This window comes from Pseudophryne corroboree, chromosome 2 (genome assembly GCF_028390025.1).
Source record: "Pseudophryne corroboree isolate aPseCor3 chromosome 2, aPseCor3.hap2, whole genome shotgun sequence".
Lineage (NCBI taxonomy): Eukaryota > Metazoa > Chordata > Amphibia > Anura > Myobatrachidae > Pseudophryne > Pseudophryne corroboree.
In genome coordinates this window covers 695,404,941-695,432,757 of record NC_086445.1, presented here as the reverse complement: position 1 = coordinate 695,432,757, position 27,817 = coordinate 695,404,941, and the positions used below count along the sequence as shown (strand labels likewise).

The window sequence follows — 27,817 nt, the reverse complement described above, 5'->3', positions numbered from 1 at the left end:
TATGGTGGATGGGATCTCGTTGTCGGGATCATGACAGCCGGGATCCCGCCTGCTGTCAATTCATAACCCCTCGCCCCTGTTTGCTGTACAATCAGCCCTCTTTCATTACAGGCCACATCTTCTCATAGGGTTACTTGGAAGGGATGTGCTGGGGAGTAAGAATGTCCTCCCTCCAATCAGGGAGGTTATTTTGCCAAAGGCAACTTTTAAAGTCATGCCTTTTTATCTGAAGCTATTGGTTGAGCTTATCTTTCCCTCCTGTCCCCAAATAGCTGGTTTCCCTTTATCATCCCGGAACAGTAAGCAGTAGTGCTGTGACAAGCTGCCTTGTATGGCCCTACAGTAGGTAAGAGATTTGTCTACAGCTGTCTCTATGGTAACGCACATGGACAATCCCACGCAGTGTTGTCAAGGACACTCAAGTAGGAAAATAGGGTGTCTGTGATACAGCCAAGAATGCTGTCATTGAGGTCTTGCAGGCACTGTCAGCATGCAGTTTGAGCTGGTGTCCACAGCGCCAACTGTAGCTGCCCCTCCTTTGCGTTCATTTTCCCATAATTTGGATCCTCAATAAATGCTGTAACCTATTTTCTGCCATGCTCATGTGTTTTTCCTCAGTATTTCAAGGTTTTGATGTCACAAGAAGGCAGCAACCATTCAGCACCTTAAAGTGTAGTACTAACAACAAGGTAGAATGGGCGGTCTACTGGGAGCCCCACACATGATGGGGCATTTGTGAACTGGACTCTCTGTATGGCGTAAAGGGGAATTGGGGGCACTACAGTGTGTTTTGATGGGGGTATTTATTTATACATTACACTTTTTAATAACATCTATATATAAAAGATGCACACACTCATATTGTAGATGTTTTTAAATAACATAATGCTGTACTATGTTATTGCTCACATCCAGATAGTTGGTGAGAACTGTAGGGGCTGTTCCATTATTAGGATTCTGTTCCCACAATCCTTTCAGCTTTAATTCTGGGAAAACATCGCCCACTTTCACCTTCATTGCTTGAAGGGTTTCACGGATTGAAGGCATTTTCCGGAGTGGGACCCTGTAACACAACATTTTATTTTTCATTCATAATTATATAGCATGTACACTTATAGTTATGTCAGAATTATGGAGCCACAGTTGTACATGAAAGAGTGCCAAGCTCCCACCATAAAAAAAACAACATTTTCAAAGGATGTGGTTTATCACAAGCTGTCTGTGTGCATTAAGAGGGACATGTACGAAGCAGTGATAAAAGTGGAGAAGTGAGCCAGTGGAGAAGTTGCCCATGGCAACCAATCAGCTGCTCTGTATACTTGTATAGTATGTAAATTCTAAATGTTACATCAATGGTGATTGGTTGCCATGGGCAACTTCTCCACTGGCTCACTTCTCCACTTTTATCACTGCTTAGTACATGTCCCCTTCAGTCGGGAGTAGTGAACAAATAGCATGCTGCACAACTAACCATTTTTTAAATACAATTTTGCAGCCAGACATTTGATCAGTACTCAGTTATACAGCTGTGTGTGACTGTGATATATTATTATGTGCTATCTATATATCACTTCACATGGGTTTAGTATGAATTACCAGTGCACAGGATCATAAACCCGACGACGGAAAGTCCGACAGGGGTGAGTGTGGCGCCTAAACCTACCCCCCCTTTCCCCCCGCGCCAGCCCTGAACGTAACCAACCGGCTATACTTATGCTCAGATGCCAGCTGTCGGGATTCTGGCGTCGGTCTCGTCTCCTGTTCCTTTCGGAGTTCCGGTGTCAGGATTCTAAAGGGTGTCAGGATTCCGGTGTCGGTATTTCGACTGACGGAATCCCAACAGCCGGCTTTCTGACCACATCCCCTTCACATATTATACAGAACTTTACAGAGAATGTTTCAATAGTCATAACACTCCTTGATCCAGTGGAACTCAAAAGTTTGGTTTAGTATCACAGTGATACTAATGCCTGCAATGGGGACCGTACCACTATTGCCATTTACCATTTATACACTAGCGTATATATAATGGGTACAGTGTGTGTGGTGCACACAGGCCTCAGGGGTCCAGGGGGCCCACACTGCACACCCTGCACCTATATTTTCAATACATACCTCCGGAATTCCACATCCGCTGCAGCAGTGCTGCAGAACCCTCTGGGAAAGTGATGCAGCAGCCATTTTCCTGGTGTTTTGCAACTGCCCCATTTTCCCAGTGACTTGCACATGCGCACTAGACTAAAACAGTACAGAATTTTTTTTATTTTCCACAGAGGGGGAATATAAAGCCTAGCTCTCCCATTTGTCAAGATGCGTTTTTTACAGGACTGATTCCGTAGTAAAAATTCCGTTTCAGATGGGTACTACAGTATCGTCACATTGTGTTTGATTTATTTTTTTTATTAATATGTAAACATTTTAAATTGTCAGTAAATATCTGTATACAGTATAAATATATTTGCTCAGCTTGCCACACTATTCAATTAGCCACATGGCTGTGTCCTTGGATGCAGGTTCACTGGCCACAGTTTCGCTGGACATCCTGAGTAACCTGAGGTTTACTCAAGGATCCAATTGTCATGAAGTTTGTCCAATGTCAGACTGGGGCATGAAGGGCCCACCGGGTGAATGTAAAAGTAGGAGCTCATGTATAGTGGTGCTGCCAGCCTCCAAAGCAGCGGGGCTTGGCTAACTACAGTATTAGAGTGCATAATCTGGGCCCCTTTAAAAATATATATATTTTATATTGCTAGTACATGTGTGGCACGCCTGAAAAATGGCGTGTGTTCCCCTGTTAGAGAGTCTGGCTTGCAGCTCTACAGCAGCAGGAGAGGCGCTGGCACAGAAGGAGTTAAGTGTAGCCCTGATACAGTCGTATAGTCTCGTGGAGGAGAGCTGATTGGACATGGGCAGCTGGGAGAAGCATGGCCTGTTGGGAAGAAGAAGGTGGAGCGAGGAGGTGCTGGGAGGCAGGGGAACGCAGAGCGGTAGCTGAATTCAGAAGACACCTGCAGGACGCCGGGCAGTGGAAGTAGTGTTGATGAAGGAGAGCAGCGGGGTGCTGCCGAGGAGCCAAGTGCTGGAAAGCGGGCGTTGAGATGCTGCAGCCGGACACTGGTGAGAGGTGTGGATGCCGCGCTCATCTTGGGACAGCGAGGAGCCATGTGCAGCAGGTGCAGCCAGCATATACCTCCATTCCTTGGGTCTGAGTGAGTACTGTAGGAAAGTGACAACCCAGCATAGGCAAGTGTGCTCTTCAGCCTCCGTCACCCTTGTCACAGACTGAGCAGTGTTTAAAAGGGCGCAGCCAGCAGCGCCATAGTTTGCAAGTTAAAACCCACACAAGGGTGCTAAAAGACTAAGGGGGACATGTACTAAGCAGTGATAAAAGTGGAGAAGTGAGCCAGTGGAGAAGTGAATTGTGTCTATAAACTCCAATGGACACCTGATTACCGTCGGGCTGATTCACCTGAAATCAGTGATTTAGATCTTTATACCAATTGGTCACTCATGCATTTAAATACAGCTCCTAAGCACACTGCACTACCTTCTGATGAAACCGTTGATACTGGGTAACGGAGAAACGTGTAAAGGACCCGCCACGCTGCCTGCATCTCCACTGGCACGTATACCAACAAGTCTCCACGGCTGGAGCTTTCCAGCAGCATCACCCGCTACAGCATTCCAGCTGAGAGCTGCGCCCTCCCTCCCCGCAAACGGACAAAATACCACCGCTCCCACACTAGCCACGGACCCAGCACGCTGTTTGCCAGTCTTGCTGAAGACCTGAATGGACCCAGTGGTGAGCTAAAACTTATCTTGGCGGTTCGGGGAGGTGGTAGCATATTGCATGCTCTACGGGTACTGTCGAGCAAAACAGCTTCTAAATACATGCTCAAACGCTCCTTTGAAGTAATATTGGGATCCCAAGCATTGTTTGCAAACAAATCAAGTGGAGCATTATATGTTTTGTTCATCCACTATGGACTGCAACATCGTGCTGTAGCTGGTAAACACGTGTCATAGTGTGGCAGCGTTTTATATTGTTTTTATGCTTATTGTACTGTATTTTACATTTGAAATCCTCTTTTAGACAATAAATTGTTTGTAAACAAAGTTATCTACAAATAAGCGCTCCCTGGTGATACTTTATATCATTTATTCCAGTGGAGAAGTTGCCCTTGGCAACCAATCAGCTGCTCTGTATACTTTTATAGTATATAGTATGCCCGCGTGAGGCCCGGTGAGATGCGAAAGCATCTCAGGGCTGCTATCGCCTCTGCCTGATTGACAGGCAGAGGCGGTCGCGGGGCGGGAGGGGGCATGCCAACGACATTAGAGCGCTGTTGGTGGGACGCGGTCCGGACAACGCAGGCATGTCCAGACCATTGCAGGGGTGAGCTGCGGTGGCTGCGTGACGTCACACGCAGCCGCTGACCCGGAATGTGGTGGGTAGCAGTCTGCCAGCGCACGGGCGCAGGGCCTGACATGCGGAGCGGACTGTGCCCTTTCAACGGTGCTGGGCGTCCCCCCACATGTCAGAGAAACTGATCGTAGATGTGATAAATTTAGCACATCTACAATCAGGTCTGAATCCCCCCGAGTTTGTTCTATCCAAAAGCCCCTCATTGTGAGTGAGTTGCCATTGTCAGAGGACCCTACCATTCCTATGCTAGTTACAACCTCTTTGAATAAAGAACTGAGTATCACTGACATTTTCCTTACCTAGGATTCCCCCAATATCTGTTAGCCCATTCCCCTATTGACACGCTGTGGCGAGACTGATCCATTATGTAAGTGTTGGTCTTTTGAATTATCTTTGTTTGGCCAAGTGAACATTTGCTGTAATTTGAAAGATACCTTTATGGGCACACGTGAAAGAAATATAATGTAAGTAAGCTTCCGCTAGAGAGAGAGTTCAGCTATATCGGTGTTGGAAACGAGGACTTACATCTTTTTACACTGTTTATTCCATCTCCACACCACCAGTGGATATTTTTCAGCGCTAGTTTCAGCATCTCTTGTTTATACTGCATCCAAAGACTCAGTGGCAGTGACATTTGCATCCACCTCTGAATCAGCCCTAAAACAGGTCCATTTTTTAATATGTTTTAAGTTGAGTCTGAAGGTGCCAAGCTGCTTTTATGTGGAGGGCAGGAAGTTTCATCACTGCCATCCACTTGTTATTCAGGGACCCTGGGACCCTGTACGAGACAAGTGCAGCAGCGGCAGCGGGCCTGGAGCCGGTGTCAGGAAGGCAAGTGCTGAACGTGCAGCGGCGGCGGCCGGCGTTCTCCTCCTCCAAGCTAACTTCAGCCTCAGCATCGGGTGTCTGTCTGCAGCGGAGCCGCGTCCGGAGGCCTCTGCCAAGTGCAGGGACAGCTTGAGGCGCCTGTGGTGAGTACAGCTCTCTCTCTCTCTCTCTCTCTCTCACTCGCCTTTCCCCCCTCCTGTGGGTTGAAGTATGTAAGTATAATTTTCATTTTTACAGGTACCCCTAATGGATTCTACTGGACAAGTGGACGTGACCGGCGTGGGAATGTAGGTATGTGTGAGTGTGTAAGTGTGTTTTAAATAAAATTTTACTTTCACGGTGTGTGTGTTGTGTTTTTATTTGGGTATTTTCTTTGTTGTAAAACTACAGGTACCAGCGGGCCCGTTATTTCCCCGCATGCTGGTACTTGAGGTTCTCAAAGTACTAGCAAGCGGGGAGGCTTACTAGGCCTTGTAGTTCCACAACAAAAAACAATATTCTTTTTTTTACACACATGGCTATCAGCCCGGAACCCACCGCCCAGGGGTGCTGGAGACAGCCTCGGGCTTCACCCCTGGCCCTTGGGTGCCTGGAGGGGGGGACCCCTTGATTTAAGGGGTCCCCACTCCTCCAGGGAACCCCAGCTGGGATTGACTAGTTGGGGGGGTAATGCCACAGCCGCAGGGACCTACATAAATGTGTCCCCCGGCTGTGGCATTATGTCCCTGGCTAGTGGAGCCCGGTGCTGGTTTTAAAAATACGGGGGACCCCTACATCTTTTGTCCCCCATATTTTTGGAACCAGGACCGGACTAAGAGCCCGGTGCTGGTTGTCTAAATATGGGGAACCACTGTCCAATTTTTCCCCAGTATTTAAACAACCAGGTCCGGATCAAAGAGCCCGAGGCTGGTTATACTTTGGAGGGGGACCTCACGCATTTTTTTTTTACATTTTTTTACCAATTTAGACCCTTTTCAGTTACGTTAATGGAAGCCCTGGACAACAAAATTGCATGTCCTCCTCCCACTCCCTTTCCAGTCCCAAACACTTTTTATTTATTTATTTTTTTCTATACAAATGCACAATATATTACAAGTATGATGAGCAGGCAGGCAGCGGGCATTGGCGGCATCGGACTGAGATGCAAATTAGTGGCGGAGGGCTGGGTCAGTTGATGGTGGGTGAGTTTGTAAGCCATTGGTGGTGGCAGCAGGCAGTGGCTCAAGGGTAGTAGCGGGCATTGGCTCGGCGGCGGTAGGGGCCATCGGCAGGATTCGGTGGACTTTATGGCTGTACTGCCTCACCAGCCACTTACCTCATCGCACGCCACTGGAGCACGGGTCGCAGCTGGGCAGCACCCGTGTCAGGCTCCCGGCTGCGACCCGTGCTCGTAGGTGGAAAAGGGGTATAATCTATTTGGAGGGGAGGATCATTAGGATTCAGAGGATTCAAATACACTAATAATAAAGTTTGATGAGATGTGCTTATCAGTGAAAAATGTTATAATGAACAGACATCCTTTCAACACTGCTGTGCACAGCCCCTCTGAGAGCCTCCAGTCATATGCTGCCAGATTGAAATGCCTAGCAAAGTATTGTGATTATGATGCATTAGTAAGTAAACTCATCAGGGACAGAATTGTGTGTGGGACCCATAATGATGTAACTTGTGCACTTTTATGAATTAACACTGGACACTGCTATACACATATGCATGCAGCCTGAGCAGTCCGCTAAAAGTGCAATGGAGTTAAAAAAAGAGTCTGATGTAAGTCACGTCTAGCAACATACACGCTGAATTGCAGTGGTTTTATTGCTTTCAATAAACACTGCAATGATTGTGGCAAACAAAAGATTTTGCTTGCTTGTGCAAGTCCAAGAGTAAAGCTGATGACAGACAACCTTACACTGCACATTCCAACAGTTCGCACTGTGGACACTCTGCCAATAAGCACTCCAGACACTAGTCTCCATTGCAAGAGTATTGACCTCAGGGTCAAAATGGATAAAATATTTACCACCATAATAGATAAGGAGACAAATAATGCCATCAAAATATAAACTGACACTGGCACAAAGCGTAGCATTATATCATATGAACTCTTCCAGTGCAGAAACCCCAAAACACCAATTGATACCACAAATCCATTACGGTAGCTAGGTAATCAAGACCATGGGTGTGGCCATGCTGCAATCCACAAACTTCTTGCTGCAGTTTCTCTGCCAGGTTGTTATGGTCTGAGAGAAGTAACTGGGAAGACTGGTGTGGAGACCTGAGTGCCAGAAGATGATGAGTTGGATGAACTTGGGACGATGTTGATCTTCTGGACAATAACCTCCGGACACCTGACAGTAAAAAATCGTAGAGTGCACCAGCAGGTCTTCTCGCTTATAAGAGCTGCTTTTCCCATAAGGCTAGATGCACCGACCGGTACTGGGATGCCCACCTGGACTTACGCCACTGGCGACAGTACAAGCTTACCCCCGAGATGACCAGAGTTATCTGTTGGTAGAAAAGCCAAGGACAGAAAGAGAAAGACTGAGACCAGGATTAGTATGAGGACTGACTAATAGGGCTGTGACAATTTAAATGGTTAAAAGAGGCAAGGAAGAGAGACTGTAGTGGAATGGGACTGTGGCGATAGAGGCAAATGTGGTGGTTATGTGTGAAGCAGCTATATGGAAATTAGAATGAAAATGGATAGCAAGTGGAAAGACCAAAGATAAGACAAGACAAAGGGGGTAATTCAGATTTGATCGTAGAATAGATGTGCTAAATCTAGCACATCTACGATCCCTTTCACAGAAATGCGGGGGGACGCCCAGCACAGGGCTAGTCCGCCCCACAGATCTGGCTCTGTCATCCCCCGCACAGGTACAAAAGCATTGCACGGCAGCAATGCTTTTGTACTTGAAGAGTAGCTCCCTACCAGTGCAGCTCCTGCGCGCTGGCAGGGAGCTACCCGTCGCTCTCCAGGTCACAGCGGCTGCATGTGACGTCACGCAGCCACCGCGGCCCACCCCCCCGCATGGTCCGGGCATGCCTGCGTTGCCTGGATCGCGCCCCCAAACCGGTGGCCCAACGAAGCCGGCCCGCCTCCTCCCGCCCAGCGAACACCTCTGCCTGTCAATCAGGCAGAGGCGATCGCTGGGCTGAGATGCCAATCACACTGCGCATGCGCAGTTCAGACCTGATTGCCCGCTGTGCGAAAACACACAGCAGCGATCAGGTCTGAATTAGCCCCCAAAAAAACAAATATTGTGTGGAGGAATCCACACTGCACCTGATGCTATGGCAGACAGGATCCTAGACAGGACTAGGTCTTGCAGAGATTCTTTAGCACAAGAGCTCACAGGACTGGCAGTTTCTCACAAGAAGCAGGCACTATGGGGGTAATTCAGAGTTGATCACAGCAGCAAATTTATTGGCAGTTGGGCAAAACCATGTGCACTGCAGGGGAGGCAGATATAACATGTGCAGAGAGTTAGATTTGGGTGGGGTGTGTTCAAACTGAAATCTGAATTGCAGTGTAAAAATAAAGCAGCCAGTATTTACCCTGCACAGAAACAAAATAACACACCCAAATCTAATTCTCTCTGCAAATGTTAGATCTGCCCCCCCCCCCCCCTGCAGTGAACATGGTCCTCATTCTGAGTTGATCGCAAGCTGCCTTTGTTCGCTGTGCAGCGATCATTTAAAAAAATGGAAAACTGCGCATGCGTAGGCACCGCAATGCGCAGGCGCATCGTATAAGTACAAAGAGCATCGTTGCTGTGCAATTGTTCTAGCGAAGAATCCATTCGCACAGCCGATCGCAAGGAGATTGACAGGAATAGGACGTTTATGGGTGTCAACTGACCGTTTTCTGGGAGTGTTTGGGAAACCGCAGGCGTGTCCAGGCGTTTGCAGGGCGGGTGTCTGACGTCAATTCCGGGACCTTCGTCGCTGGATTAATCGCACAGGATAAGTAACTGCAGGGCTAGTCTTGTTTTGCACAAAATGTTTTTGTACCACTTGGCTGCACAGGCATTCGCACACTTGCAAAGCGAAAATACACTCCTCCGTGGGTGGCGACAATGCGTTTGCATGGCTGCTAAAATTAGCTAGCGAGCAATCAACTTGGAATGAAGGCCATGGTTTTGCCCAACTGCTAACATATTTGCATCTGCGATCAACTCTGAATTACCCCCTATAACCAGCGTTTTATGAGGAGTGCACAGGAAAGAAATATAACAGGTGCCTGCACCAATCAAAACTAAGAGGTCATAATGAGAAAACCCTGTGCAACTGCCCTGCTGCACGTCCACAACAAACAACTAATTATCTAGCAACGATCTAGACAGGGGCGGATTGGGATCGAACACCAGCCCGTGAAATTTATGGAAGCAGCCTTAATGGGGGCGGAGTCTGTTGAGGGGGAAGGGCCTGTCAAGAGAACGGGGCCACTCAGAGGTCCTGATTCTGAGATAGATACAGTTGGGGCCTCCTTCGCTTTACGTTATGCTAATGTTTACCTGCGACTTTATGCTTATGCTGCTACATTGTCCTTCCCTGATGTACATCCATACGTCTGAATATACAAGGACTGGTCATGCCTTTAATCTACTTCTGATTTTATTGATTTTTCGTTCTACAAAACCCTTTTTTTTAACCTTATATGTTTCAAAGTACATGGAGGGAGCACACACTACATACAGCACAGTACATGGAGGGAGCACACACTACATACAGCACAGTACAGGGAGGGAGCACACACTACATACAGCACAGTACAGGGAGGGAGCACACACTACATACAGCACAGTACAGGGAGGGAGCATACACTACATACAGGACAGTACAGGGAGGGATCATACACTGCATACAGCACAGTACAGGGAGGGAGCATACACTACATACAGGACAGTACAGGGAGGGATCATACACTGCATACAGCACAGTACAGGGAGGGAGCATACACTATATACAGCACAGTACAGGGAGGGAGCACACACTACATACAGCACAGTACATGGAGGGAGCACACACTACATACAGCACAGTACATGGAGGGAGCACACACTGCATACAGCACAGTACAGGGAGGGAGCATACACTACATACAGCACAGTACATGGAGGGAGCACACACTACATACAGCACAGTACATGGAGGGAGCACACACTACATACAGCACAGTACATGGAGGGAGCACACACTACATACAGGACAGTACAGGGAGGGAGCATACACTACATACAGGACAGTACAGGGACGGAGCACACACTACATACAGCACAGTACATGGAGGGAGCACACACTGCATACAGCACAGTACAGGGAGGGAGCATACACTACATACAGCACAGTACATGGAGGGAGCACACACTACATACAGGACAGTACAGGGAGGGAGCACACACTACATACAGCACAGTACATGGAGGGAGCACACACTACATACAGCACAGTACAGGGAGGGAGCACACACTACATACAGCACAGTACAGTGAGGGAGCACACACAAGTAGTGAAACACAGACACAGGGGACCAGCGCAGCGGAATCTGTCCCAGTGGCCATTCCTCCCCTGATTACATACATAGCCACCACATTCTTACATGAACAGCACCACATTACACGTATAGCACCGCATTACATGTATAGCACCGCACTACACGTATAGCACCTCATTACACAAATAGCACCTCATTACACATATAGCACCACATTACGGCCCTCATTCCGAGTTGTTCGCTCGCAAGGCGATTTTAGCAGAGTTACACACGCTAAGCCGCCGCCTACTGGGAGTGAATCTTAGCTTCTTAAAATTGCGAACGATGTATTCGCAATATTGCGATTACAAACTACTTAGCAGTTTCAGAGTAGCTTCAGACTTACTCGGCATCTGCGATCAGTTCAGTGCTTGTCGTTCCTGGTTTGACGTCACAAACACACCCAGCGTTCGCCCAGACACTCCCCCGTTTCTCCAGCCACTCCCGCGTTTTTTACGGAAACGGTAGCGTTTTCATCCACACGCCCATAAAACGCCGTGTTTCCGCCCAGTAACACCCATTTCCTGTCAATCACATTACGTTCGCCGGAGCGAAGAAAAAGCCGTGAGTAAAAAAACTATCTTCATAGCAAAATTACTTGGCGCAGTCGCAGTGCGAACATTGCGCATGCGTACTAAGCAGAAAAACGCTGCGATGCGAAGAAAATTACCGAGCGAACGACTCGGAATGAGGGCCTACATATGTAGCTACCGCATTACATAAATAGACCCATCATCATGGACAGACATTGGGCAGCTATAGGGCTGAAGGACTTTGCATTAGAGATTGTCCCAGGGCTGGCTGTGAGTGCAGCCTGATCAGCTGGCATCCTGAGAACAAGGTACATCCTGCTCCTGTCCAGTCCCCAAACCATACACTGTGACCGGGGATGCCCTAACCCTTACACCATCATGATAATGCAAATAATGTAATTAAAAATAACCTCCCTGCCGGTTCCCCTTCAGAGCTCAGTCGCCGCTCTGGCCAGTTCAGTGAGAGTGCGGGAGCTAGGGTGGCGGCGGGTGTAGTGAACCCGGCTCTGACCATCGCTATGCTGCTGCTCCTTGGGCTCATTGAAGAGACATTTGGCCAGGACCAGAGAGAGGATGCTGCTAGGCTGGTTAACTTTCTCCAGGTCCCCCATTGGTAGAACCGCTTCACCACTTTTCACGGCTAGAGGCACCTGGAAGTGGCCGCTAGCCTAACTTCTGGATTGCATTCCAATGAACCGCAAGTACTGGAAGCAGTGTGAGCCAGCCCAACCTGAGTGTGAATCGGCCTGGCTGAGGAGGATATCGGACCAGCCCATCGAAATCTGTCATGGTATCCTGGTGGGCCAATCCGCCCCTTGATCTAGATAATTAGTTGTTTGTTGTAGACGTGCAGCCCCCGGCGTCCCCGTTGCCAAGTGCCCAGTGACTCCCAGGCATCCCCACGGCAGCGTTGCGTAACCCGGAAGCTCTGGCAGCCGGAAGAGGCGCAGCGTCCCGGATGCCTCGCATTGGCCAGGACCTGCGTCCTCCCTGAGCCACTTTGCGGCTCCTAACGCTGCTAAAGAAATCCAAGAAGACACAACATTGGTGGACAGAGACGTTTCTTGTGGCGGGCGAGACGTGCCGTCGCATGGGGCGCCAGCCACGGCTCTTGGTGGTTCTCTTGGTGCTCCCCCTCCTCCTCATCATTACTACTCCGCTCTGGGGGCGGAGTTGCATGTAATGATGCATTTGCATCGAGAAGTCATGACGCAAATGCATCATTACGCAAAACTCTGCCCCCGGAGAGGAGTAGCAGTGACATGGAGGAGGGGTAGCCAGGACACTGCCAGGACACTCACAAACAGACGGGCGGGCGGCACAAATGGATAGGCGGGTGGGCACAAACGGGCGGACGGCACAAAGTAATTCTCTCTGCATTTACTAGCACATAGTTTTGTAAATTCCCAGAAATGAACTCTTGGGGGTAAACCAACATGAAAAAATCATCTCCGTTGAAATAAGTGGCAGTGATGAGAAGAACAAAATAAACCAAGCCAAAATTCTCCCACAAATGCTTGCTTGTCGTCACTGGTCTGCAGTCCTTGTTTTTTTATTGGCTGCCACCATATCTGAAAAGAAGGTCAGCTCGCTGCGAGTTTCAAGGTTACAATAAGGCAACTTTTTGTACTGTTTGCTTTTTAATTTCCTAGTATAATGTTAAGGGTAAAGTAAACTAGCATGACACCTATTCCAGAGCATGAAACCCCTGGCAACCAGCATGGATCCCAGAGCATGAAACCCCTGGCAACCAGCATGGATCCCAGAACATGAAACCCCTGGCAACCAGCATGGATCCCAGAGCATGAAACCCCTGGCAACCAGCATGGATCCCAGAACATGAAACCCCTGGCAACCAGCATGGATCCCAGAACATGAAACCCCTGGCAACCAGCATGGATCCCAGAACATGAAACCCCTGGCAACCAGTGTGGATCCCAGAACATGAAACCCTTGGCAACCAGCATGACACCCAGCACATGAAACCCTTGGCAACGAGCAGGTAATTTGAAAGCAATTAGAAGCTTTACTGTAGAGCATAATGTATCAAAGGCATTGCAGTGTGTGGAATAATATGGTGCAGGGGGCATTATTGTGTGGGTCTTAATATGGTGGATTTTTTTTTCCTGTGGTGGTCGTGATCTGTTGGTGCAGGGTCAAAAACTGGGGTATAAGGTAGTCTATGCCCATTTTATCAAGGCCACGCCTATTTTAGTGAGACCACATCCCCTTGTATTTTTTTTATATATCTATGGGGCGGGGCACTTTTTTTGTGTCAATGGGGGGGAGGTGGCGCATTTTTAAATCTTGTACTGTGAGCCAAATTGGCTAGAAACAGTCCTGTTGGTGGGTTTTCATGGTTACAGCAAGCCATTTAAAAGTGGAAGAAGGATCGGCCCCTGAAACCCTGAGGAAGCCCTCAGATTGGGTGAAATGCATTGGAAATATACACTGCCCACTACACACCACCAGTGAGCAGACACCGACAGACAAACCGGGAAGAAAACCTGCTTCCCTCTCTGAAGTGCACAGTCATCGATAACCTGCTCAACACTTGAGTAGATACAATTTCTACTACAGCTTTTTCATCAAATCTTATAAGGGGACCCTTGATCTACCTCCCCTCCTATTCATATGCAAGAGTAGAACAGGTATTTGTTTTCGACTTTAGACTTTGCTAACCTAATCAATTGTAATACTATTGGGAAATTCCTAGCAACATATGACATGCATTTAAACGAGGCTGTCTCTGACACGGGTGGTCTTCTGTATGCCGGCGGTCGGGCTCCCGGCGCTCAGTATACCGGCGCCGGGAGCCCGACAGCCGGCATACCGACACTTATTTTCCCTCGTGGGGGTCCACGACCCCCATAGAGGGAGAATAAAATAGTGTGGCGCGCGTAGCGCGCCACCGTGCCCGTAGCGTGGCGAGCGCAGCGAGCCCGCAAGGGGCTCATTTGCGCTTGCCACGCTGTCGGTAAGCCGGCGGTCGGGCTCCCGGCGCCGGTATGCTGGTCGCCGGGAGCCCGACCGCCGGCCAGCCGTAGTGAACCCCTCTGACACATTATGTGTTCCCAGACATGTGCCGCTTGCCATAAAAGAGGAAATGATAGCAGTATCAAATTGCATCACAGCATCGGGCATCATTGCTCCAGTGGTAGAAGCCAATACGTGGATGTCAGCTATGATTTGCTGCAGTAAAAAACAGATGATTCAGTTTGCATCTGCATTGACCATCACTCTCCTGGGAATTGTGGAGAAAGTAATAGCTAGTATGCCAAATTCTAAGACATTTACCTCTCTGCATGCCAAATGTGGATTGTAGGCAGATCACATTGGAAAAGGAATCATTCATGCTCACCACATTCATGACATTAATGGGCAGGTATGCCTCCCTCAAATTGCCTTTGGCAAATGCAGTGGCAGTGACATATTCCAAAGTTGCATGGAGCGTTTCTTTGAGGGACGCCATTGTGACATAATTGTGGATGACATTCTAGTTTGAGGCCACACCATGTAAGAACATATTGTGCCTTCTCAAGGTCCTCCAAAGAATTTGTAAAATCAACATGCAGTTAAACCCCAACAAGTTTAATTTCATGTATGTTGACCACCTCTTAACTTCAGAGGGTGTTAACCTGGATCTTGCCAAAACAGGCTATCCGTTACATACCAACCCCTCAGATAAGTTGAGTCGCTTTTTGGGTATAACCAACTAGCTTTTTAAATTTCTGCCACACTACAGTGAGGTCACAGCTCCACTCCACCAGCTCCACTCCACAGTGTTGAATGGTGTTGGTTGGGCGGCCATGCTGCTGCAAGGCTATGCCCGCATCCCAGATTCAAACTTAGTGTTTGGGACCCACCAGAGATGAGAACACCCAGACGCTGGTTAGTGGGCTAGCATTTTATGGCCAAAAAGTATACCAAGAACATCGAATTTGCTCTATGTTAGATTGCAGAGTTTACTGTAGTTATTATGACTAGCAGTTCTTGGTATCGTGGTATATTCTTATGCTCACTTACAGTCTGGTGCTCAAATTATTGATGTGTGTGTTGGTCTTGGTGCTCTTTGTCTGCAGCAAAACAATCTCAACAGTTCTGTTTCCAGGGCTCTTACACTGAAATTAAAGAGGAACTGTTGGTTTTAGTCTTTGCTTGTCAAAAGATCGCCTATGGGCATCCAGTCCTGGTTAAGACAGACAATCAACCCCTGATCACCATTCTTCACAAACCACTGCATACTGCTTCCATACTGCTTCCAACATTTCATGCTCAAGCTCCAAAGGTATAGTATCATCTGGATGTGGTATACAATTGTGGAACAGATCTACATGCCTTTTCACAGGCTCACCTCCAGGACTCAGGTGTCCATGATGCTGATGATGACCTGGATAGAATGGAATTTGATGTTCTCTCCCCCACAAGCATGGAGGAGCTTTGTGATGCCACACACAGGTATAACCTCTGCCAATGGTTGTCTCATGTTGTCCTGCATGGCTGGCCTTCTTCCTCCAAGGAACTGTCTAGTAACCTCAAGTCTTTCTTTACCTTCTGTGATAAACTGACCTTCTCAGATGGCATCCTCCTGTGCGGTCTTTGTTTTGTCATACCTTATGCCCTTCAAGGGATTGTGTACGTTTTACCGATAGAATGCTAGCAGCAGAGCGAGCGCTAAGAGTCCCCTTGCGGGAAGGGTGGTACGCTGCACTCTCCACATGATCTATTCCCACTTTATGGGTGTCATGGACACCCACAAGTGGGAATAGCACTGATGCGCCGGGATTCCGTCTGTCGGCATTGTCGGCTGTCAGGATTTCGGTGTCAGTATCCTGAATGCTGTTCCTGACAACTGGCATTTTAACTGCAACTTCCCTTCAACGCTTCTATACTCAGCAAGCCCACCATATGGCAGGCTATAGAGCTCTTGTTTTGGCCCTCTACGGCTGCTAGAATTGAGCAGGTTGTCTATGCCTGTGCCCACTTCTGTGCTTTATGGGCCCATCCTGCCAAGGAACTGATCACTCTCCATGAGATTCTAGACCTCCCTTGATTCACCATTTCTGCAGATCTCTTTGAATAGAGAGGGAAAGAGCACCTTGTGTTGGCTTGAGATAGATTACTTTCCCAAACTGAAAAGTGCCATAGTCATCAACAAAATCATTTACAAAATGAAAAGACACTTTTGTGCACACGGCATACCATGCAAACTACTTACTGACAATGCCGTACAGTTCAAATGAGATGAGTTACAGAATTTCACCATTGAATGGGACATATCACGTCACTAGCAGTCCTCTCTATCCCCATTCCAACAGACTAGCAGAAAGGGCTGTACGTTCTACGAAGCACCTGTTAGATAAATGCTATAGAGATGGTTCATGTTTGTGGTGTTCTTCAATTTGAAAAAAAATACTCAGAGAGATGAGATGAGCCTGCATCATCATTCCCATCACCGAGTTCAAACTTAGACCACATTTGAGATCAATGTGCAAGATGTTCGCAGAACTCCACGTTGTGACTCAAAGCCACTCATAATTAAACATTCCATCACTGAAGACTGTTGTCCTCTTCTTTTTTCAGTTTATGTTTGTTCTTTGCTGCATACTATCCCTGCATCCAACACTTGTGACACTGTCTTATACCCAGGCACCTGTTTATTGTTTCATTATGTTTGAAATGTATATGCATGCTGTGTTGCTTTAATGTGGAGGGCAGGAAGTTGCATCACTGCCATCGACTTGTTATTCAGGAAGTGCCTCTGCAGCCATTGTTCAACAAGAATGGGGCAAGTAAAGTTACACTTCTGCAGCTCCTCAGAGTCCAGGGTGCAAACAAACCACTTAACAGATTTGGCTATGGGTAATGCTTCTGCAACCAGTAATCCAAGGAATATGAAAAAATATTCCAGCAATTGGAGTGCTCTTATTTGTGTAAGCATCTAAAGTATTTCCTATATAGTTCATTGCATTCATAGAACCACAATGATGCTATATAAAAGGCTTCAATAAGCATTATTGAGACCTATAGACAACCAACCACAAGAGACAGCTCAAGCTTAATTTAGAAAAGGCTTGTGGTGGATCCCCTTTTTTGGTATACATTGTGGTAAGAATTATATAAGAAGGGTTTATCTAAAAGACATATTTTCAAAATAAAGATTAATTTGGCTATAGTAAAAAAATAATGAAGGACATTTAATTGAGATATCCTTATTGTATGTAATGCAGATGGCTGCAGAATCTGTAAAATGTAACTCCTACACTTTCACCAGTCCATATGTAGGGAAGTGCATTGTAGTGTCATTAGATTCATCTGTATCAAAAGATGCAACTGTATCAAAAGATTCAAGGAAGGCCGCAATTATGTCCAACTCAGAATCAGACCCTACGAGGTGGAATCTATCGCCCACAACAGACCCCACCCCCATTAGAGCTGCTTCCATAATTTCTCCAGGCTGGTTACCGCCCCTGTAAAACTGCATGTAAAACGCATGCACTTTTGACCTCCATTGGTGACAAGTGCTTGCTATTGTGATTGAGACATTCACAGGTACAAATGCTAATGGGTATTGTGTAAATGGAGCTAATGATTACCAAATATATATATACCAAATATATGTACTTGCTGTCATTAAATTAAGGCTTTGAATCCAGTGAACAAGCAGCACTCTTCTTATTTGCATTCGGAGGAGGGGGTGTTTGCTGTAAGGTCACTCGCGTGTGAAATTTATGATGTATTCACTTATTGGTTGTGTACGGAATACTGGCAGTCAGGATGCCAGAGGTCAGAATACTAACACCGACATCCGGACTGCCTAAAATCCTGACAAGGGCACTCAACTAAACTAACCCTAACCCCCCCCCCTCTCCTCCTCGCAGCCTAACCCCAACTATTCCTTTGCACGGTCTAACCCAAACCCTCCCCTCCTGAAGCCTAGCCCTCCTTCCCAGCATCCTAACAATAACCCCTGCCAAACCCCCCACCCTGCATGTCAGATTCTGACCACTGGTGTCCCGTGTGTTGTGATGCAAGCAACATCCGTGCTAACACACATATAAATAAATAATGATAGGATCTTCAAAACATGAAATCAGCACATATGTGATGTAAAGCATAATAATAGTAGTAATAATAATAATAATAATAATAATAACTTCTAAATATGTTAACTTAAACAGAAACTAATTGTTCTTATACTTTATAAAATGTACAGCACATTTTTTTCCAAATGTTGCCCCATCATAAAAAACATTCTTAAACAAAAATAGCAATTAATAATGCACCATTAATTTTAATTGAGAACTCTTTTTAAAATGAAGCAATCATTTATGCACTGAGATATTAAATAACAGCATTTCCTACACAATAGAATTATCAGTGTTATCTGCCTTCTTATTCAATATATGTATAAGTTTGACCTCATTATAGGCTTGACCCAGAGGTGCACTCAAACTGCAGGCAATGCCTGATGTTCATACAGTTGAGTAATTATTTGCCAGTGCACATGCACAAAAAACTCCCCAAATCCCCTTTATGCATGTGTTACACTGACTGTGTGCACAAAGGGGCTACTGCATACTGTAGAGCTGCTAGTAGAACTCGAGAGGCAAAGCGATGGGCTTTCCTGGGAGGTGGCCTGAAGGAAGGGAATGGGAGTCTTGCGGAAATGTCACTGCAAGCAGACTCCATTCTCAGAATCTTAGCTGCTTCCACATCTTCAGAGGGAGACACAGCAGCTGCCTTAGGCAGGTGCAAGTGTTGGTGCTAAATGCGATGATGCACTGGTGGTGGACTGCATGCAGAGGTGCAGAAAATAGGCATCTCAGGGTTTGCACATTCCAGCACACGCTAGTACACGAGGAGAAGGCTGAAGCTAGCATTTTATATAAAGAGGATGGTTCAATAAGTAAGAGCACATAAGCAGCTGGAATTCATGGCCAACTTGTCCAGGTGTACAGTAACAATGTCATGTCACAGAAACAGGTTTACTGCCTTTGGTAAACGCAGGGCAGACTTTCAAGGCAGACTTTCAAGATGAGCTGTGATCTGGCCGGCCAAACCATCCATTAAATGCAGTGCACCAATACCAAACCTGTTTCTGTGACATAGCATTATCAGTGTATACTACGACAACTTGCCAATGAATTTTATCTGAGGATGTGCCCTTTAGATGCAGAGGTCTGATCACACTATGCACCTCAATGTGTGAGCATGTCTACACCAGCCTTGCCATCTCACAGCTGATGTTGGGACAGCATGACTGATACAAAGCGCAGACTAATGGCCATGAGGGGAAGCAGTGGTCTACTTGCTCTGGCCTTGCAGGAAATTATAATCAAAATAGAGAACATTACACACGTAAGAGGTCTTGTTACCTTACTTATTTTTACCACCCTTGTAGCTCACCCACAGCTCTGTCAGTGAGTGCTAGAGCGGATGCAGCAGCATCAATCTGTGAATCAGGCCTTATGTGTATTGTGGTTCCTCACCTTCTGTCCAGATGGATGCAGCAGTTTTGCAGTGGTTTTTATCACAGTGTTATGGAGGATTTGCTCCAAATCCCAGGAAACAAACACTATATAACCGCCATAAAACACATTCACATTAACAGTTTAAAAACCCAATCTAAACAGGTCAGTAGTAAATTCAGTTGTTTAGTTTACTCTGCTGGCTGTGTACATTGGTTCCAAAACCCCAGCAAAATCATCACTTAATAAACATACAACCCAAGTGTCCGTTCTCATAAGGTGCCTACACACTTAGCGATATAATAAACGATATTGCTAATTTTTCCCCTCCTGAGCGATATAGTTTACTATATCACCCAGTGTGTATGCAGCTGACTACGAGTGATACACGGCCTCATGGGTCGTTAATGACCCTCGGTCTCTGCTGTGCATGCAGCTCAATTTGGGCTGCATGCTCCAGCCGGCCGCGGTATGATGTCACTGTGCAATATCGCATAATGTGTATGCCCGCCGTTGGGCGGCCTGGCCCGGGAGGGGAAACACTAGGCGATGTCACACACCGAACACATCGCCTAGTGTGTACCCACCTATAGAATTTGCTAAGTCTCTTTTAAAAAGTAGCCCAGTAATTCAACTGTTTCTTTTTGCTGAAAATTTTTATTATTGCAATCCTTTTAAAACATACTGTACCTCTAGCTATGTACAGATTATAGAGAACAAATCATCTGAAGTGTTCCTTAGAAGCAGATGTTGTCACACTCATATCACTAGATATTTGCCCAGGTAATGAGAAGACATCATTCTGTAAGAAAATGCCTCATGCTAGTAACATCCGAAGACAAAAGAGAAAGGAGTAATTGGCAAGGCACTGAGTATGTGAGTGATAAACTGAAAAAATGGCGAGTACTGAAACATATTGTTGCTTATAGAATGTTCTAGTCTGCCTTTGTTGATAGAGTCCCTCAATATTTGAAAATTAATAGCAAATGACATATCCAGCAGCAGTAAGAAATGTCTTCATGAAACTAATTTTAATTTAGCAAGCATGTAATAATTTAATTTAATACTACAGTATATATTACAAAAAAAAGCACATTATACAGTATTATCCCTTCTTGATACATATTTACATTTTCTTTTAACTTATATAGTATAGTAGCTATAATCAGTCCAACACCCAGCTAGCATGGTATTTTTAAAAATAAACAGACGAGGTTCTATACGGAAGTACCTAGGTCCAAAGTATGCTTTTGGGTCTTACCTTCTGAGTCCATCACAGGATAGTATGAAGAAGGCAAGAAACAGTACACGCATGATGATAGCTGGCATGTGTATCCGATCTTGCTGGAGCAAAAACTCTTCTCTCTCTTTCTTACCGGGTCACTTCTAAACCTCACTGTTATAACTAATGTAACTTATTCTTTGCCTTGGGTTTCTTTCTACGCCCTACCTCTACTTTTTTATGTTTGTCTGTATAATGCAATGTTGTTTATCTTAGTTATCCTTTTTCTTAATTGTCTGCTTTGCTGTCTTTCACTATATATATATATCCTACTGTCTTTGGTCGGCTTCACTTGTTTCGTGGCTTTGATGCTGCCTATTTCTACACATGCATTTCTCTCTAGCCCCTGCTGTTTGCATTTTCTATCATTACCCCCTTAAATATGAGTGGCTGACTTTAGTGCAATGTCTGGGATTGGTGGAATATGTTCCTGTCTTCTCTACAATCTGGGGTCTTTCAGTGATGGATTTAACCTTTTAGTTACTTTAATAAAACATACGTCAAAAGATCACATCCATGGGAAAAAACTAAAAAGTTTAAAGAACAGGAGGAGAGATGACATCACAAAACAGCCACAGGTCAAAGCGTCATCCCAGTAGCCCTATATATTACTGTCATAACAGCCCCTTACTATATGCTTGTAAAACATAACTCACCAAAAGTAATGACGAATGTGATCAATAAGATAACAGTGGGGTTTTTTTTTTCTAAATATGTTGCATTGGTTAATTGTGATTACAAAAATGTATCTACAAAAGAAATATTGTGATATTTGATATTTATACAATGCAAAACTAAACTGAATATGTATCTGAGTGACATTTCACACAACTATAGATACATAACATTTTGTTGAATTTATGCCATAAATATTTATTATAAAATGATGCTTAGATAAAGGTCAAAACATGGAAACACCTGAGTAAGAAAGGCATACCAAGCATATTGAAGCAATGGCTATAACACAGATTTCGCTCATGTGTTAAGCAGATAACATACCAGCATGGTCAGCATTTAATTAACATGGTTGGAAGAGCTCAGTGACTATACATTTAAATGTGTGTTAGCCCTGAGGCTCAGGAGTAGTTATAGCCAGTGCGAATATAGTTTTCCAGTGACGGTTTCTAGTCCCGTAAAGCCTTGTCCTGTATTCTAGCCGTAGCCAGAATCCTGTACCTTGTCTGCACCATATTTCAGAGACTGTTACCCTTGCCATTGATGTGTTTCTCCAGGTGAAGTTAACCTGCCTCTGTGCTCATTTGTTCATTCATCTACAATATTATCAAGTTATCCTGTATGCCTTTTCTGAAATTCTCTCAGAATACAGTTTTATTTTGAATGATCATCCTAGCATCTGTCGTCTGTTCCACCCCAGCAGTTATCCCAGTCTTGCAGTTCACCTGTCTGACATTATAGGCAGGTGAACCATAACATAATGTGCCTTCAAGAAAATATGGCTTACACTTATCTCATTCCCAAGTTGTGAGTCAGAGCTATAGGACAAAGGTTGACTTCTACAGGCTCACATGTCTCCCAAATGTCCTTGGAGACATAAATTGTACCCATATTTGGCTCTGAGTACCACATTTCAGGGGGAAGTGTATGCGAATAGGCATCATTACCATTCCCTGAATATGCAGGTGATCTGTGATGTTCACCAGCGATTTCTCAGTGTGGTTTCAGGTTATTCAGGATCTTGTCATGATGCCTATATCCTATGCCAGTCAGCCCTATGGAAAAGTTGAAGGTGGACATATGCCGGAGGTCTGGCTATAAGGTATGTAGTACTTGCTGTTTCTAATAATTATTTCTGCAGCAGGGTACACTGTGTTCCACAGGGAATACATTGTGGTGTAGAGCTGTATCTTGATCCAAGGCACCAACAGGCTAAAGCTTTGACTGTTCCCAGGATGCACTGAACCGCCTCCTTCATAACCCCGCCTCCAGACACTGGCGCTCAGTTTGTAAGTTTGTGCCTGCAGAGCAGGTCACTAACAGGTGGGGCTGCGCTGGGCAGCCCTGAAAAGAACTTTTTAAGAAGACTTCAAGGGCCGCAGCACTGTTTATGTCATTCTGACATTCTGTGCTGTGGCTCCATCACCTCCCCAGCAGCGCTGCATACTCCCGCGATCGGGTTCCCAGATACTTGCGGCGGAGGTGCACCGGTCTTCAGGCACACCACCGCTGAAGCTCTCCTGGATCGCGTGGCTGCACATCAGGGAGGAGGTAAGAAGGTCTCCCAGGTGGGACCCGCCGGTAAATCGTGGTCCGGTCGCGGTCCCAGGAGATGCACCGCGCCGCTGGCGTGGACACTGTACTGCACAGGGACCCCACTATATCCATCAGGGCAGGAGCACAGGTCGGATTTAACAAAGATCTGTTTTACATAGGCTCCACAGTACCCGGTGGTGAGGAGCAGCATAGGGGATAAGACGCTGACCTGTAGCCCCTCCCCCAGCTCCGGGCACCATCTACTGCTGGTGTTCCCGCCCTGGAGCTGCATTTCACTCTCCCTCACTCCCTGACAGAGATTTTGGCGCCATCTTTACAAGTAGCTGCGGCTGGTCTCCGGCACTGCAGGGCATTGTGTCCTCTGTAAATCTGCCTGTCTCATCAGCGCTGTGATTTTACAAGCACTTAAGTATTCTACATGTCATTTCAGACAGTGTTAGTTAAGAACAAGTGTACTTCTACCTGAATATTTAGGTATATATATATATTAGAGATGAGCGGGTTCGGTTCCTCGGAATCCGAACCCGCCCGAACTTCAGTTTTTTTTACACGGGGCCGAGCGACTCGGATCTTCCCGCCTTGCTCGGTTAACCCGAGCACGCCCGAACGTCATCATCCCGCTGTCGGATTCTCGCGAGGCTCGTATTCTATCGCGAGACTCGGATTCTATATAAGGAGCCGCGCGTCGCCGCCATTTTCACACGTGCATTGAGATTGATAGGGAGAGGACGTGGCTGGCGTCCTCTCCGTTTAGACCAGAGTACTAGAGAGAGACACAAATTTTGGGGAGCATATTATTAGGAGGAGTACTACTTGCTGCTGATAGTGTGACCAGTGACCACCAGTTTAATTAATCCGTTCTCTGCCTGAAAAAAAACGATACACAGTGTGACACAGTCACATACCATATCTGTGCTCAGCCCAGTGTGCTGCATCATATGTAATACTGTATATCATTATCTGACTGTGCTGAGTGCTCACTGCTCACACAGCTTAATTGTGGGGGAGACTGGGGAGCAGTTATAGCAGGAGTACATATTTTAAGTACAGTGCACACTTTTGCTGCCAGAGTGCCACTGCCAGTGTGACTGACCAGTGACCACTGACCACCAGTATTGTGATTGTCTGCTGACCACCAGTATAATTGTGATTGTCTGCCTGAAAAAGTTAAACACTCGTCGTGTGGTGTTTTTATAAACGCATTCTGCAGACAGTGTCCAGCAGGTCCGTCATTACATAATTTATACCTGTCCGGCTGCAGTACTAGTGTGATATATATATATATTTTAATTTTATCTCATTATCATCCAGTCTATATTAGCAGCAGACACAGTACGGTAGTCCACGGCTGTAGCTACCTCTGTGTCGGCAGTCGCTCGTCCATCCATAATTGTATACCACCTACCCGTGGTTTTTTTTTTTTCTATCTTCTTGATACTAGTAGCTTACTTTAGGAGTCTGCAGTGCTGACAGACAGTGTCCAGCAGGTCCGTCATTACATAATATATACCTGTCCGGCTGCAGTACTAGTGTGATATATATATATATATATATTTTAATTTTATCTCATTATCATCCAGTCTATATTAGCAGCAGACACAGTACGGTAGTCCACGGCTGTAGCTACCTCTGTGTCGGCAGTCGCTCGTCATCCATAAGTATACTAGTATCCATCCATCTCCATTGTTTACCTGAGGTGCCTTTTAGTTGTGCCTATTAAAATATGCGTCATGTGCTGTTTGGGGAGTATTTTTTTGAAGGGCCATCCTGCGTGACACTGCAGTGCCACTCCTAGATGGGCCAGGTGTTTGTGTCGGCCACTAGGGTCGCTTATCTTACTCACACAGCTACCTCATTGCGCCTCTTTTTTTCTTTGCGTCATGTGCTGTTTGGGGAGTGTTTTTTGGAAGGGCCATCCTGCGTGACACTGCAGTGCCACTCCTAGATGGGCCAGGTGTTTGTGTCGGCCACTAGGGTCGCTTATCTTACTCACACAGCTACCTCATTGCGCCTCTTTTTTTCTTTGCGTCATGTGCTGTTTGGGGAGTGTTTTTTGGAAGGGCCATCCTGCGTGACACTGCAGTGCCACTCCTAAATGGGCCAGGTGTTTGTGTCGGCCACTAGGGTCGCTTAGCTTACTCACACAGCTACCTCATTGCGCCTCTTTTTTTCTTTGCGTCATGTGCTGTTTGGGGAGTGTTTTTTGGAAGGGCCATCCTGCGTGACACTGCAGTGCCACTCCTAGATGGGCCAGGTGTTTGTCGGCCACTAGGGTCGCTTAGCTTAGTCATCCAGCGACCTCGGTGCAAATTTTAGGACTAAAAATAATATTGTGAGGTGTGAGGTGTTCAGAATAGACTGAAAATGAGTGGAAATTATGGTTTTTGAGGTTAATAATACTTTGGGATCAAAATGACCCCCAAATTCAATGATTTAAGCTGTTTTTTAGTGTTTTTTTTAAAAAAACACCCGAATCCAAAACACACCCGAATCCGACAAAAAAAATTCGGTGAGGTTTTGCCAAAACGCGGTCGAACCCAAAACACGGCCGCGGAACCGAACCCAAAACCAAAACACAAAACCCGAAAAATTTCAAGTGCACATCTCTAATATATATATATATATATATATATATATATATATATATGTTGTTTTACTTGTCCAGTGCAGTTTTATTGTTTATCTGTAATAACTTCTGTATTAATTATAGCTGTGAATGAGTGTGCCTGTAGCTGCTGTGTGGATTTCATTCTCGTGTAGCACACTTCTTGCTATCACTATATTCTTTGCCCTGGGTGGCTAGGTGCCTCAGGGTCTCATATATATATATATATATATATATATATAGATTTCCAGAAAGAAACAGCGGCACTCGAGGATTTAATGAAAAGTACAAAGTGTATTCAAAAAAGATTACAAGAAGCCGACGTTTCGGGGCTCACATGCCCCTTTGTCAAGGTGTATAACAGTGTCTAGGTGTGCGTGCTTACCTTATATCCCCGTGGAGTCCGTCAGTGTGCAGGTGTGTGGCCGGAGACGCGACGGAGCCGCCGTACTTCCGGTCGCGGCTAAGTGACGTCATGGTGAGTGCGCCCGTTACTATGGCAACTGGGACGCCAAGTGCCGTGAACAGCAGCGGTGACAGAACTGGCAACAGTGCCAGGAGAATGTGATGAAGTGTAAGTGCAAGTTATTAAGAACCATGACACCTGGGGAACCTAACACCTCCGTGGGGCTCGATGTGACCCGGGTGCAGGGGGACAGAGTGATGCATGGTATATGGTAGAACCCGGTGGATGCTGGACACCCCATGCCTGTTGGATGTGAGAGATCCAAGAGCCTGAAGGGGGATGTCTGCAAATAAGTCAGACTGTAAGTATGAATGGTGGCTGCCGATCGTGCCGGACTGGCACTGGAGCTGGTGGTGCTCACTTGGGGGTGAATGCTGCTGGCTATGCCCGCTGGGGCTGTGGTGTGACTCCATATGAGAGTTGCAACACCATGGAGACGACTATAAGTATGGGCCATGCGGCCAATTGAATCGAACCTGCATCCACCGCGTCCGAACCGGTGTCCCCACCTGGAGTGCCTGTGCTCGTGCTGTGTGACAAGCAAAGAATGGATGAATGTTCCGATGGTGTCGTGCAGTGGGTGGCAGGGCAACCATGCAATACAATATAGGACAGTTCATCGCTGGGTTATAGAAATATATTCCAGGAGAATTTCTCGTTCAGACCCCCTGGGCTGATGGTGCCGAGTTCAAAGATCCATTTGGATTCGATGTGCAGTAATCTTCGATCTCTGTCTCCCCCTCGGATGCTGCGGGGCACGTGATCGATGATCTGATGTTTTAAATCGTTCAATGAATGGCCCATCAGCGCAAAGTGTCTGGCCACGGGTTGTTCGGAGGGTTTGCCCGTAAGTGCCTGCTTAATTGCGGACCTGTGAAGAGCCATCCTTTCTCTAAAAGTTCCAATAGACTTGCCCACATATACTAGATGGCACGGGCAGGTGAGTATATACACAATGTGTGTAGTTGTGCATGTCACCACATGTCTGATCTGATAGGTCCTTTCTTTATGGGGGTGTTTGAAAAATGACCCAGTGGTCATGTTGTTGCATGTGGTACACTTGGGGCACCTGTAGCAGCCAGGAGCCTTAGTGAGGAAAGTGGAGGGTCGTTGTACCTCGTTTTGGAACCCCGTGATGTCCGAGTGTACGATGATGTCCCTTATGCTTCTGCCTCTGGTGAAGCATAACATGGGGCGCTTTTCTCTGAACACTGGAAGTTTAGTATCTGAGGCCACTATAGGCCACAGGGCTCTGGCCGCTCTCTGAATTACTGGGCTTGCTGTGTTGAACTGGTTCACAAATGGTATGACCGCTTTGTTCTTGCGAGCTGTAGGCGTCAGTAAGGCTTCCCTCGGTATGGCCATGATCTCTTTTTTCTGTACCTGTAATTTGTGGTAGTCGTACCCCCTTTGCGTGAACTTGTCGACCATGGTTTCTAAT

The 27,817-nt window shown here is 46.3% G+C and overlaps 1 protein-coding gene across 2 annotated transcripts in view; it reads right to left on the bottom strand.

Annotated features, from left to right (window-relative positions):
• REN (renin) overlaps window positions 1-27,817 on the bottom strand; it is a 117,107-nt gene that overhangs the window by 46,254 nt on the left and 43,036 nt on the right. Inside the window, exons 1-2 of one of the 2 annotated variants that reach the window (XM_063957270.1) lie at window positions 8,538-8,625; window positions 910-1,063 (exon numbers count right to left, since the gene is read on the bottom strand). In XM_063957270.1, coding sequence (XP_063813340.1) covers window positions 910-1,047 — 138 coding nt within the window. In that variant the 5' untranslated portion in view covers window positions 1,048-1,063; window positions 8,538-8,625. Of the gene's footprint in view, window positions 1-909; window positions 1,064-8,537; window positions 8,626-27,817 lie in introns of those variants that run through there. The other variant, XM_063957271.1, reaches the window with a different exon arrangement.